This window comes from Lepisma saccharinum, chromosome 23 (assembly GCF_977018435.1).
Source record: "Lepisma saccharinum chromosome 23, izLepSacc3.1, whole genome shotgun sequence".
NCBI classification, from domain to species: Eukaryota; Metazoa; Arthropoda; class Insecta; order Zygentoma; family Lepismatidae; genus Lepisma; species Lepisma saccharinum.
Window position 1 is genome coordinate 35,058,211 of NC_139251.1, and position 15,895 is coordinate 35,074,105.

General features: G+C 37.6%; 1 protein-coding gene across 1 annotated transcript in view; it reads left to right on the top strand.

Annotated features, from left to right (window-relative positions):
- The window catches only part of LOC146005465 (uncharacterized), a 191,331-nt gene that overhangs the window by 175,199 nt on the left and 237 nt on the right, over nucleotides 1-15,895 (top strand). Inside the window, exon 48 of the mRNA XM_083144708.1 lies at nucleotides 3,495-3,702. Coding sequence (XP_083000834.1) covers nucleotides 3,495-3,702 — 208 coding nt within the window. The remainder of the gene's footprint in view (nucleotides 1-3,494; nucleotides 3,703-15,895) is intronic.

A 15,895-nucleotide genomic window follows, 5' to 3' on the forward strand; every position in this document is an offset into this window, starting at 1 on the left:
GAATTTCTTTTGAATTCTAATGGATACTACTGAAGTCAGACTTATCTTAATATATACCTATAAAACTCTAACCAACTCAACTTTATAGCAGCTAGTAGTTGGAATAAATGTTCATATTAGTTCCTGTTTTCTTCAATATGGAATTCCCATGGTTATTCTTATGTGTATGTAATGCAATTGGAAAAATGAACAATCTTTAGATCAACTAAATAGATCTCGACAGTGTTTTGTTTGTTTTTCACTTTTTCAAGTGTTGTGGATTAGATTTTCTGTTTAACCTAACTTGTTGCTGTTTTCGAAGTATAAAGGAAGAACAACATGTCAATTTATGACTGAAGCAGGATGTTTTTTTGATTTTCTATAAGTGTGTTAAACACAATGAAGCTACAGAGTTAAAATCGTGTTCATATATTTGAAAAAAATTTGTATGTGAAAGTTTTCCAAGTTACAAATTCCACATGCTTAACCAGAGATTTATTTTAGTTGCTTTATATGATTTCTACATTGCATTTACAGATATATAGATGAGAACTTTTCATAAGCAATATATTGAAAACAAAATATTTTACAATACAAACCAATTCATTACAATTGACAGATCGGTTCCAATTGGCCAATCGGTTCCAATAGTGTGTCTAAAAACTCATATTGGCTATCGGAACCAATTGGAAAAATTTCCAGCTGGGATGATATATCAGGTGAACAACGGTGCCACTGAAGCAATGTCAAGTCACTGTCATGATAAGATATCAGCTCTGTGACAGGGTGCATTATCCTGAAAATGGCACTTTCCCACTGAAAATGACAATTGCATGAAGGAGTGTACATGGTTGCCAACAAGTTGGCATTCATATGTCCATTTACAGGTATTAGGGAACCCAATCAATGCCAGCAACAAAATTAACGAAATTGAAACAAACAGCAAAAATAAAAATATCAGAGATTTATATAAAGGTGTAAATGAGTTTAGAAAGGGGTGGCAACCTAAAGTAAACTTGATAAAAAATAAAGATGGTGATTTTCTAGCTGACCCAAGCGATATTCTAAATAGATGGAAGAACTACTTTAATGAACTTTTAAATGTCCATGTAGGAGATAAATCAGAAGTAAATGAAGTACACACAGCAGAACCTAACTTGACTGAAGTTAAAGATGCTATTAAAAGGCTAAAGAATAACAAAGCACCTGGCATTGATTTAATACCAGCTGAGTTAATTAAATATGGAGGACATTCGTTAATATGTCAAATTCATAAATTAATTTGTTTGATATGGAATAAAGAAGAAATCCCTCAACAGTGGAAAGAATCCATAATTGTTCCTGTGTTTAAAAAAGGTGATAAAATGAACTGCAATAATTACCGTGGAATTTCTCTACTCTCAACAACATACAAAATATTATCTAACATTCTTTTAACAAGACTAACACCATATGCTAATGAAATTATAGGTGATTATCAATGTGGATTTAAACGTAACAGATCAACTACAGATCAAATTTCTCACATCAGACAGACACTTGAAAAAAAAGTGGGAATATAATCAAAATGTCCATCAGCTATTCATTGATTTCAAAAAAGCATATGATTCGGTCAAAAGAGATAAATTATATAATATATTAGTAGAGTTTGGAATACCTAAGAAGCTTGTTAGTATGATAAAAATATGCACCAGTGAAACAGAAAGTAAAATTCGTGTGGGTATTAATATGTCTGACAAATTTACAATTCATGATGGGTTAAAACAAGGAGATGCATTATCTCCATTGCTCTTTAATTTTGCCTTAGAATATGCTGTTAGGAAGGTAAAAGAAACTAAAGAAGGACTAAAATTAAATGGTGTGACTCAGTTGTTAGAATATGCAGATGATGTAGACTTACTGGGGGATGATGTGAATACAATTAAGAATAATGCCAAAATATTTTTCAAAACTGCTAAAGAGATAGGTTTGGAAGTTAACAAAGATAAAACTAAATATATGCTTACAGGCCGAAACCAAGTGTTAGGTAATCTAATTATTGATAACAACTCGTTTGAACCAGTTTCCAAATTCAAATACTTAGGAGTAATATTAACAAATGAAAATTATATTAAAGAGGAAATAAAAAGTAGGCTTAATTCAGGAAATACATGTTACTTCTCTCTTCATAAACTTTTGTCTTCTCGTTTAATATCTAAGAAACTAAAAGTTAAAATATACAAAACAGTAATTCTGCCTGTAGTATTATATGGATGTGAAACTTGGCCCCTTACATTGAAAGAGGAACATAAATTGAGAGTATTTGAAAATAAGATACTTAGGAAAATATTTGGACCTAAAAGGGATGAGGAGACAGGTGAGTGGAGAAGGTTACATAATTTAGAACTACATAATTTGTATTCACGTCCAGATATTATTAGAATAATTAAATCAAGAAGACTTAGGTGGGCAGGTCATGTGGCACGAATGGGAGAGGAAAGAGGAGTTTACAGGATTCTTGTTGGGAAACCTGATGGTAAGAGACCTGTAGGAAGGCCAAGACGAAGATGGAGGGACAACGTTGAGATGGACCTAAGGGAAATCGGTAGGGATGGAAAAGAGTATATAGATCTTGCTCAAGATAGGGACAGATTAAAGGCCTGTGTTGCTGCAGCCATGAACCTTCGGGTTCAAGAAGGCTAGAGAGTGAGTTAGTTAGTTAGTTAATCAATGCCAGCAAAACAGTCCCCACACCGTTGCTCTGCACTTGCAACATGTGATATGTTGGTCGATTCACTCCTATTGTTTTTGCCACACTCAGATTCTTCCATCAGAATGACACAACACCTGAATGCATCCTACCAAACAACCTTCCTCCACTGAACAACGGTCAAATTTCAATGATCCTTGCAAACTACAGGCAAAATTTCTGGAACAGCTACCCTATATTAAAAAGTAGTTCATAGTGGAAAGATTCTGATCATTATAAATCTATAACATTACGGGACTCCACGATGTTTCAGAAATGCCACCTCACTAAATATTTACATTAACACATTATTTAAAAAAAGAGCTAGGTGGTAGAGCATCTGACTGCCATGTCGGAGACCCAGGTTCAACTCCCAGAAAGGGTGATCTTAAGCAGGAATTTTTCAGGCAATATCATTGCATTGAGTGGCTCTGGGCTCACTCAGCCCCTAATCAACCTGGGGGGCAGGGGGGGGGGGGAAGTTAAGGCAGCTGGAGCATGGTGTGTATTGATTACATCACCACCGCTGTGGCTGAGATCGATAATGTGTGGAGCCCTACTTTCACACCATCTATATGACTTCTTAGCACACTGCACTACACAGGAAATAGGTTTATTTCCTTGAAATACTGTTCCTATTTTTAAATGTCATCATCAGCAAGTGAAATACAAATGAAAATATGAAGTCAAAACTGCACTCAATTTGTTCTATTTTATTAAGTTTCTGTATTTGTCAATTTTTCTTGCATATTATTTTATATCCTCAGCTATAATCTTTATGTTGCAGATAATAAAAGTCAGTCAGAAATGGGCTAATCATCTGGCAAAAACTGGTATAGCTGCTGGAAGCAAAAATAAAAAGTATGGAGAAAATATTTACTTCATCACACCATCTGATCCCGAACAATACGTAACTGGTGATGAACCGGTTGATATTTGGTATAATGAGATAAAATATCACAGATTTGGTAGAGACCCCAATAATTCATTGTCAGGTAAGTTTACAATGCAGGGAAAACTATCAAAATTTTATGATTGTTTCTTAAAGGGATTCCTTTTACAAGGTAACCAAAAAAAGTTCTTGCCGTTTTTGACGTCCCATTAATCATGCGCTCACAGAGAGGAAACAAAATGACGCACGTGCCTGCCAAGCGATCGGGAGTTAGTCCATAGGCGTAGCTACGGGGTGTGCCGGGTGTGCCTAGGCACACCCTAATGGGCTGCTTTATCAAAGAGAATTAAAGACAGATATTTCAATAAGAGAGAAAATAAGCGGCAGTTTGTAAGAAGTTGAAAATGTCATTACTTGGCACAAACGTGTGCATTATCGCTGATGAAACGAGTGTCTATAGATTTTCGATTTTTTGATGTCATTGGAGAAAGAAGATATTTACTGCATTCTACTCTGTACTGCAGCCAGCGCCTTTCTTCTATGCCTGTCACAAGCTGCACGTGTGAGAGAGCTTTCTCCAAGCTTAACCAAGTTAAAACTAAATTAAGAGCAACTCAGAAGCAGGATATATTGAAAGCCCTCCTCTTGCTATTTGTGGAACAGGTAAAAGCTTAGTCTATTGATGTAAATGAAGTTATTGATGAATTTAAGAACATTGTACCTTCTGACAGACGTTTCTCGTTATAGATGACGTGTATTTTGATGTATTTGTTTGTAACATTTATGAACATTTTGTGTGTGTGTAATTTCTATGCAATTTGAATTTTTTATACTACATATATTTAGAAATTTTCGACACTGTCATTTAGTGAATTTATATTCCTTTACAAACAACAGTGCAGTTAAAGAGCCAAGTGATTGTGTTGCAAAATATGCTATTAAGAAGGTACAAGACCTCATTTTTTTCTTTGTGCACACCCAAATATAAAGTTCTAGCTACGCCAATGAGTTAGTCTGACCATCGACTGTCAGTAATACAGGCACATTGCTCACACACAGCAGTCATAGCTCGTCCAGTGTCGAAGAGAAATGGAGGTATCGAAGCAGCTTGTTCGCGTATGTTTGTTGTATGACTTTAAAGTGGGCCTGTCAGCTGCCGCATCAAGTCACCACATTTGCCAGGCATTTGGGGAGAATGTCGTGAATGAACGCACTGCCAGGTATTGGTTCCAGAAATTCCGTTCGGGAGATGCGAGCCTTTCGGATGAACCTTGCAGTGGACGACCACATGTGTTGACGAGGCCCTGATAGCAGCCATCGAGGAGGACAATGGTCTAACGTGTGATGAACTTGCAGAAAGGTTCCATGTTTCCGCTGAAACAGTCAGACTGCACCTGCATGGGATAGGGAAGTCATACAAGTTAAGCAAGTGGGTACCTCATACATTGTCGGCAGCCAAAAAGGAACAACGAGTGACAGCCTATTTGTCCTTGCTCACTCGGCACCTGAACACACCCATATTTGATCGCTTGCTCACTGGTGACGAAAAGTGGGTCCCCAATGAAACACCCAAGTGTACCAGACAATAGGTTGTCACCATGTGACCCTGTTCCTCACACCTCAAGACCACCTCTGCACCCACGAAAGGTTATGCTCTCTATATGGTGGAATTGTCGGCAAGTGGTGCATTACAAGCTCCTTCCACCTGGTCATACCATCACTGCTGACCTCTACTCTCAGCAGTTGCAAAGGGTGCACCGTGCATTGCGGCAGAAGGAGCCGGCATTGGTGAATCACAAGGGTGTGCTGTTCCTGCACGACAATGCCAAGCCACGTGTGGCAAAGAGGACCGGGAGACCCTTCAGCAACTTGGCTTGGAGACACTGTACCATCCACCACATTCACCGGACCTTGCACCAACAGATTACCACCTGTTTCATTCCCTCGACAACCACCTCCGTGGGAGAGATCCTTCGCAAATGAGGGAGACCTGCGGAACGCACTCGTGGACTTCTTTGCATCCAAGTCCGCTGAGTTTTATCACCAGGGTATTGTGCAGCTGCAGGAACGTTGGTAAAAGGTGTTGGATACTGATGGAGATTACTTCGAAACCTAAAGGTACGTACCGTCCACTGTATTGCTCTTTGTTTATCACTGCTCTAGAACGGCAACAACTTGTTTGGTTACCTTGTAATACTTAATTGGGTGCCACGGTGGACATTTTATGACCACGCTAAAATTCAAGTATAATTTTCGGTGAACTCTCCAAAAATTCAAGGGTACAGGCATATGTTTTCTCCATTTCAACCTTATGTAGTACCGCCTCTCACCACCCACACACATACACACACAAATATATTTTCAATATAAAGGGTCTGTGTGATTCCAATGTATCCAAAAACACACACACATACATATATATATATATTTAAAATATTTAATTTAAAGTGCAGAATTTACATTTGCTATTTCACATCCTCAGACTCTAAATACATCTACAGTACTAACACAAGTCACAAATGTTATGGAATATACTAATCTACGGGAAAAAAATGTTAATTCTACAAGAATTTCAAACTCAAATTTGCCTAATCAGCTTCAAGATATCTTATCTTGCAATAATCTTCCATCAGGCAGATTGTTCTGCAAAAGACAAAGTAAACGTATTGAGATAATTCTGTTTTATTTTCCACGCAGTAGCCACCCTGGATGCACACTGGTGTATTTTCTGCAGTCAGTTACTCCTTTCAGATAATTAAATAATTTCAGATACAGCAATACTGAAATAAAATGTAACAAAAAAAGTACAAGATGGCATGATTTACATTATTTAGTTGCAAGCAATAGAGCTGAGCCGATATAGATAACACTCAATACGGATTCCCACCAAAACCAACAGTGGCATATTCTCCATGTTACTGCGTTTATTGCCGGTATTTTTCTTATATCTTTACACACTTAGCTTTAATATGTGGGTAACTGCATACTATATCAGGGTTGCTATGATTTTTTGATTACGAAATTCCCTGACATTTCCAGGTTTTTCCAGTCCAAAAATGAAATTTTTCCAGACATGTTTATCATCATGATTTTTGCATTCGAACCTTATGTTTTTCAATTAAATGTGTAATCCGTTAATCATTGTGAATATTCACTTTCACAACTTTCTTTTTAGCGAATTTCATTCTACACACACAAGAACACATGAAAATTAGAAGAGTAAAATTTAAAATTACAATCGGCATCAAATATATTGGGTCCTACAATAGCGTGCATCCTGCCTTCAGGCTAAGGTAACAGAGATACATTATTCCATCATAACAGATATCCATAATATAAAAACAACAGAAAAAGTTCATAAACCATACACAATTTTGCATTTGCTGGTGGATTTATAGCATCGTAGAAAATGCTGCTTTCTTGCTTACATTTATAAGTACGCAACATCTGGAGAAATTTTTGTTGCATATAGGAATTCTATAGGAAATGCCAACAAGACTAAGATCTATAAAATAATAGACGATAGCCTCATCTTCACGAACTTTTCCGATAATTATGATCATATTGTCAATGTACTTTAGCCATCAATCAGATATCTGGACTGCAAGTTTTACTTTCACATTCTTTCTAATATCTAGTATTATAAAAGTGAAAATTTACAGAAATTCGAAGGAACAATAATTTTGCACAAGACTGAGAATCATAACAATGAAAGAAACAAGTTTCTAAGCTGAATCATTTTTTTTGGGAGGGGGAGTGGAATCACAAGAAATGAATCCAGAAGTGCAAGTGAACTGCTTGTTCGTTTTGCAACTTTTTATCTTGCAGACTCCAAAATGGACGTAAATTCCAGACAATCTGCAAAATTTCTTCGGCATTTCCCTGATTTTTTCATGACAAGCCAAATTCCATGACATCTCCCTGTTTTCCAGGTGCGTAGCAACGCAGTATATATTGTGGAAACTATTAAAACAAGCTTCTAAACCAGAACAATTTGGTTTTCTCCAGGATATACTGGAAGGGTGAGGGAGCAAAAACAAGTGACTCTTTAAAAACACACAGCCTGCAAACAGAATTTGCAGAAGAGAACTGCTTGTTCCTTCCTGCTTTCTGTGCTACACTTGGCAGAGGCTACATGGAGAGAGATTTTATGAAAAATAGAAATTGCCGGAAAATTTGAAGTGATCGGACTTCTGTTTTTCTTTTACTTGCATGCCTATATTGATTTTATTTCTATTACTTCTAATTAATCTAAATAGGGTGTTCGAGGTGGTATCAAAAAGTTTCGAGACTAGTTCTGTAACACGCCAACAGATGGCAGAGCAAGGCTGCATGCACAGGCACAGGGAGCACCAACCTTCATAAGTCAGTGTGCCAAGAGACATCATTCTGTGTACATCGTGAGCTGTGCAGCTGGTGCTCTTCTGACCACGTGCGTTACCACGTCTGCGATTTCATCATGGACAGCAAGTTAGAACAACGAGTAAACGTGAAATTCTATGTGAAACTGGGCAAATCTGCCACAGAGATGCTTGACATGATTCGGCAAGTGTACAGCGATGCTGCAATGAGTCGTGCGAGGCGTTTTGAGTGGCACGTGTGCTTCAAGAGTGGAAGAACATCACTGGAAGACAACGAGAGATCCGGACGACCTTCAATGAGCACAACACCCGAAAATGTCGAAACCATTCTGCAACTTGTGCATGAGGATCGTCGGAGAACAATCCACAACATTGCTGCCATTGTCGGTGTGTCATACGGAACAGTGCAGGCAATCCTCACGTGGGATTTGAACATGTGCCGTGTTGCTGCCAAGTTCAGACCCAGGAGCAGAAGGAACACCGCATCCAAGTCTGGCAAGAACTCCGTAAGCGTGCCATGGATGAGCCGTCCTTCATGTCGAGGATCATTACCGGTGATGAAACTCGGGTGTACGGGTGCGACCCTGAGACAAAGCAACAGTCTTCACAGTGGAAGAGCCCATCATCTCCACGACCGAAAAAGGCGAGGCAGGTCCGCAGCTCGACCAAGTGCATGCTCATCGTCTTTTTCGACATTCACGGCATTGTGCATCACGAATTCGTCCCCAGGGGCCAGACCGTCAATAGCGAGTTCTACTGCCAGGTTTTAAGGCATCTGAGGGAGGACATTTGGCGAAAGCAACCGGATCTGTGGCATGCGAAAAACTGGCTGATCCACGACGACAATGCACCCTGTCACCGTGCTCTCCTCACACATGAGTTTCTCACCAGAAACAAGATGATCCCACTTCTGCACCCACCCTACTTGCCAGATTTGGCTCCTGCGGACTTCGCCATCTTCCCGAAGCTGAAGATCCTGCTTAAAGGTCGCCGTTTTGACACCATTGCGGATATCCAGCGCAAATCGCAGAAGATGCTTGACATGCTTCGAAAAGAAGACTTCCAGGATGCATTCCAACAGTGGCAGAAATGCTGGGAGCGCTGTATTGCTGTACAAGGTGACTATTTTGAAGGTGATCGTGTGTAAACGTAGATAAATAAAGTACTTTCTTGTAAACAGAGCTAGTCTCGAAACTTTTTGATACCACCTCGTATAATAAACATATACAATAATTTAAGTCCACTCTGTGCACAGTATGGCTAATCGGGACTGGGTAAATACAAAGGTCAGTCAAAAAGTAACGCACAATCCACTGTAGCTCGAGAACGGTAAGGACTAGGGAAATGAACAAACAGATAGAAATCCGATGGTGCTAGGTCAGGACTGAATGGAGGTTGTGGCACCACTGTCCATCCCAGTTGGCCAATCTTCTGAACTGCTGTGAGTGCAGCAAGCAGTCGTGCACTAGTCCTTACCATTCCCAAGCTACAGTGGATTGTGTGTTATACAATATACAATAAAAAAGAATTGTTACGATAAACAATTCCACTGGATATCAATACTCAAAAACTGTAACTATTCTAAGTAGTTTGGAATATTTATAAACTTTATGATATATTTTCTGCTGGATTTATATCACAGTAATCTACAAGAGCTTTGCTTTAAACTCTTTATAATTTTACATGAGAATCTTATAATCACAAAATCCATTTCCCGCATGTATTTTGTGTACTATCAGGGATATTTAGACTGCACAAAAGTGCCGTGCAGTATTTTTGTGGATTCTGTGACACACCTAAACTCCGGAAAAGTATCTGCCAGTATCAGTGCTTAATTAATAAATTAATTCCATCTGATACTTTCTGATACATCTATATCAGTATTAGTTTAGCCCTAAGGAGCATCTATCCTGATGGACAACTGAAAGCCATGCTCTACACTTGAAACGATATCCACACTTGATGGGAGGTCATTATACGGGGTGAGTCACCTAAATTTAGCTCCGGAAATATTTTGTGAACAACAATAAATATTGAAAACCTGCTTTCGCAGATATAAAGGTATGAGAGGGGTTCAAGAAATTAGTGGCACAATAAGTTCGACTACGTAAGAAAATATGGGTTTAACACAAACTTAGTTTTTTTAAAAAAAAATGGAAAATTTGAAAGTACGGAAAAATTCATTAAGAATAATGTTTGTTACATTGTAATACGTCAAGTGGTTCTCAAGTAATTGTAAGGTGAAGTTTACACTTAAAACAAACATTCTTACAAGTTGATTCATGTGTCCTAACATACATATCCCCCTTTTGATGTCATTCGTGTATCGTAACAAAGATGTTACTCTTCTACATACTATGTGTTGTGCTTAGGAAAGTTGTTACATTCCAACAACTGCGGGTTACAATAAAATGTGTAGTTTGTACATAAGTAAGCTTTGACAAATTATCTAAAAGGTTCTGATACATCTTTCCAAGTTAACAAATATTTGTACATTAAGGAGCAAGTTGAGAAGTATAAATTTTAAACACTCTGCCATCAGTTTAGGGTGACCAGACATCCTCTTTTATCCGGACATGTCCTCCTTTTTAGGTGTCTGTCCGGCGTCCGGGCGGATTTTTTAGAAATCGGTAAATGTCCTCCTTTTTCGGAAAGATTGATTGATCCGTTGAGTTGGTGTTTTAAGTCCACTTATGCACAGTAAGGTTAATTGGGACTGGACCTACAGTTTAAAGTTGGATCCGAACCACTATGCGTCCCCACCAGGTATCGAACCCGGGGCCCTTGATTACAATGCGACGACGCTACCACTGCCTCATCGGAGAGGCCCCTTTTTCGGAAAGAGTGCAGCATCGAATATAGCGAATGTGCTGCACAGGTAATGTATCAATACCGACGATCATAATTTGCTATTTTACATGGAACGTATGATCAAGTTTTTCTGAACGTGTCATCATCATTATATTTCTAACTTGTTGCTTCTCCTTCTGAGGGAGCCCCAGATTGCCTGCGGGAACGCATACAGTCTCTGCAGTTCTGTTTCGAGTCACACATACGCAATACAGAAATGCATAGTGAGAATTTTGATTATTGAGTAATAGTTACTTTTACTAAAGTGTAAATTCAACAATAAAAGCATGAAAATATTAACGTTTTAAGGATGGAAGAATCAAACATGAGGCAGAGTGTCAAGTAGGCGTACGCAGGGCTGCAATTGTATTCTGGTAGGATGGAACGGTATACAGTATACAATATATATCATAATTGCAGTTTTTAACTTTCGTTTTAAAAGTTGTGCAAATGCAAAATTTGTAATCGGGGCTCATTTTCAAAGGTGTTTGCATTTACGTCTTTGGTTTTTCACAAGTCCATTGCTGTTTTCATTTGAAAACTTTGATCTTCTCAATATTTGTGGAGGGGCTGCAGCCCCATCAGCCCCTCCCCATCTGTGTCAGTGGCTGTCACATTTCCCTGTTGATGAAAGAGTGGCAGAAATGTTCGCATCATTAAAATGTTTCTTGTTCAAACCTAAACTACCTAAAATTTTAATTCAGTTTCTTTCGGAAATAAGTTAAGCGAAACTGACTTGTTTCATTTGCATTCACATATGGGGATATTTCATTCCAAAATCCAAAGGATTTGAAAAGGAACATATTTGTGTGCTTAAAATTATAGATACTCTTAGTTATGATTGTTAGATGTTAGAGCATTTATTAGAAGATTGCTTGCTTTCTGTGTTTAAAGGTAAGAGGAAATTATTGAAAGTGCTGAAAAAGATGGATTTGTTAAAGAGGTAGAACAATATATGTTGCTTGTGAGTCTTGTTGATGAATTTGAATGATTTAAGTGAAGGAATAAAACAAATCGGAAATACAGTGATGTTAAAAAATGTATGGAAATCTGTGGTTTAAATTAAAGGAATTTATATTGATGATGTTAAAGTTTTTACTAATTTTTCATCTTAAAGCAGTTTGTTGGTGGTAATTCTGAATTAGAAAATGCAAATGAGAAATAGACTAAATATTTCCATTCAAGTAAATCTGCCGAATGTTATTCAGAACTACTCAAAATATAGCAAAATATTTATTTTCTGTGACGTGACAACTTAATACAAATGTTGAGAGAATTTTCTCACAAATATCAACAAATTGTTGGAGAAAGTCAGATCTCGTACCCGTGCGGTACGAAAAACTTACTTACCTGAGGGGGCTCAAAAGCCCATACTTTGTTTTATCACTAAAATTCAAGAAACCGTCACTGCTTGTCTTGTTGTTTATATAAATACAGATGCCGGCGGAGTGGTTAACACATCACGCTACGCGCATCCATTCATCACTCATCTCCATCTTCGCAAATTAGCCAAAAGTGGCACAAAAAGCGAAGTAAAATAAAGAAAATCAACCAAAATCAATCAAGATAAGTACAGTTATTTAATAATTGTAATAATTACAAAAATTAACATCATAAATGAGAAAAATAACCACTTGTTGTATGATTGTCACACACACATTTTATACACAGAACCTCACAAAAACAATATTATTTATCCATCAAAGTTTTTTTTCGTGTTTATGTAGTTGCTGTTATTTATAAATAATTATTACTATAATATACCATGGTTACTAACCATTTGTACACTGCCATTATCAATGGCACGAATAACGTGCATCCAATAAAAGGGGGGTTGCCTGATAGCCCAACCAAGTGAATTTTCCCTTTACGTTGCATTTTATGTCTTTATGAACATATGTAATACCGAAATATTTTGAACACTCTAGGGAACATTGTAATTTTTTTTTTCTAAAAATATTCAGTTAAAAAATCTAAGAAAAGACAGCCCCCCTCCCCCCTTTTGAATAAGCTAAGGTTAAGGGTAGGTGTCCTCTTTTTTTGGGCTTTGTCCTCCTTTTTAGCCATGCTCTGTCCTCTTTTTTGAATGTATGTATCTGGTCACCCTACATCAGTTACATACATAAAGGTTAGTACATTAACATCTTTCTAATTTTTAATTGGCGTTCATTGATTTGTCATAATTTTTAGTACATCGGAACAATCAACTCTTCTCGTTTTGTGATGACAAATCTTTAAGTTTTCAACTTTTAAACTTTGCACCTTATACATTTTGCTTTCTTCCTTTCAAATGGATTTATCAAATAAAGCAAGGGGGAAACAGAGTACACTGATTTACCAGACGTTTGTGATAGTGTATGTACATCAGAACTGTTGCTGAGAAAATAGCATTTTTAAACTCTGAAAAGGCCGAGATGATACTTATCTATGGCGAGTGTAGCAAAAATACAGCACAAGCTGTATGGGGATGCACCTTCACGCTCAACTTCATGTTACAATTACTTGAGAACTACTTGACATATTAATGTAACAAACACCATTCTTGATGAATTTTTCCGTACTTTCAAATTAGCTTAAAATAAAATGGGATTTCCATTAAAAAAAACTGTTTGTGTTGGAACCCATATTTCCTTACGTAGTTAAACGTATTGTGTCCACTAATTTCATGAGCCCCTTTCATACCTTTATATCTGCCAAAGCAGTTTTTCAATATTTGTTGTTGTTCACGAAATATTTCCGGTGGTAATTTTAGGTGACTCACCATGTATAGCGGGTGGCCACAATTAAAATTGCCCTATTCAGAGCCCTCTGAAGCCTGTTTGAAGCAATAAATTGCGGTGAAATTTGGTGTAGAGGCTATGGACACAATGGAAGTGAATACCACTGAAAAAAAAAATGTTCAAATTTTCACCACCAGGTGGAAATGTGGTGCTTATAATTAAATTTCCATTGCCCAGAGCTCTCTGGACTGTTCGAAGCAACAGATTGCTGTGAAACTTGGTATAGAGACTATGGAGAACATGAGAAGTGAATGCTACTGGGGGGGGGGAAATGGTTCACATTTTAGCCACCAGGTGCAAATGCACTGAAGTAACCAGTAATTTGAGTTTATGTCGGTACAGCAGCGTTCAATATGTGCCCCGTCACTTTGGAAGCATAACAGTGTGATCAATGGCCGGACGAAGCATTTCCCTGGATGTTCACTGTGCACCAGATTTCAGCACACATTTCAACCTAGTGGTGAAAGTTGGAACTATTTTTTTCTTTTCGTCAGCATTCACTTCCCCATGGTCTCTATAGCCTCTACACCAAGTTTCAGCACAGTCCGTTCCTTGAAACAGGCACCAGAAGTCTCTGAGTAGGGCAACCTGGTAGCAGTGGTATCAAACTTGAACCCTTCAAACCACATGTATCCTGATGCCAACTTGTTTCATGGCCTGCACAAATAATTGCAAAATAAAATAAATCACCCTTTACCTATAATGTTGAGAATGCATCCAAAGAACCTTAGCTTGAATTAGCCATGATGTTTAGTGATTCTAAATTCAACAGCTGACAAAGTTTTACCAGTTTGTTTCAAAGGACAAGTACATCAACATTCATAACCTTGCTGCATGGGTAGTGTCTATGTTTGGAACAATATACTCACGTGAACTGTTGTTCTCAAGCATAAACAGGTACTTAACCTATTGAGTCACTTGTGCTAATTTCAAAAAGAACATGTCCACAAGACATTGTTCGAAACATCAACAAGTTAGTGACAGAAAACGAGCCCACGTTTCTGCTCACAAAACGTAATATTTCATGTGTCATGTCCAGTTAGTAAAATGCAATCATTTCAAGGTGTAAGTGAAACTATTTATTACCTAAAAATGTAATGAAACAAGTTGTTTTTACTATTTAACCATCATTAGAAATAATATTATTATTACATATACGCGTATTACCATGATAATTTCAAACAATACATAACATGGTTTGGTATATTTTATACTTATCTGTAAGAAATTCTATTAACATTCAAGTTGATCCCTAAGGTCTTTCAAAACTGGAAAGCATCCGAATTTGAGACCACTGTTCATAGAGTGGGAAGTCTGCAGAGGGAATTTCAAGTCTTAAGGCTCGGCTGGTCCTTTGGCCAACACCAGAGCAGCGGTTTTGTAATTTTCCTCTACTTTCGAAAATACACTACAATCTTTCAAAACCTGAAAAATTACATATGCTTAGAAACCCTTCTAGAGTTGTTCTCAACCTTTTTCAGTCCAGGACCCACCTTGAAGGATATTACACTTCATGGAACCTATGAGCAGGGGTGCCGGCAGAATTACTTGTAGGGAAATGCACCCAGTTAATAATTATATTTTTGCCAACATAGAGTATTTTAAGAAGCCCCCTTTACACTTACTTAAACAAATTACACTTACTTCATTTTAGAAAAGCAAATATGTAATTTAAAAGACTTACTAATTTAGTAATTTAAATGAAATAGGTTTTTAAGATACAGTAAATAATATTGAGCTTGACTTTGCAACCCACCAAACACCTCCTTAGGACCCAACTGTGAGTCATGTTCCATAGGTTGAGAAATGATGTTCTAAAGCATTCACATGAATCTTCGTGTGGTTTTCTTTCTGTTATCTAGATGTTACCAATAGTTTAATAGACTTACATAGCCACGAAACTATTGAGAATATCTAGGCAATAGAGAAAGCAAACTACACAAATGCTACAGAAGAAATACTAAGCACATGTAATTTTTCAGATTTTTGACATCGTCACCTTGTAATCAAGAGGTCCCGGGTTTGATACCGGGTAGAGGAACATAGTGGTTCGAATTCCATTTTAAATTATAGGTCCAATCCAGATTAGCCTTACTGTGCATAAAGTGGACTTAATACACCAACTCAATCAATCATATTTTCGAATTCTGTAGCACTTTTTTTGAAAGGGGACGAAAATTCGAAAACAACTGCCTTGATGTCGGCCAAAGGTACAGCCGAGTCTTAATTTGCCTGCATAAAAGATGTTAATACTGTGTGTTGTAAGCATAAGCACATGGTAGTAGAATTCCTGAATGAGTTGCTG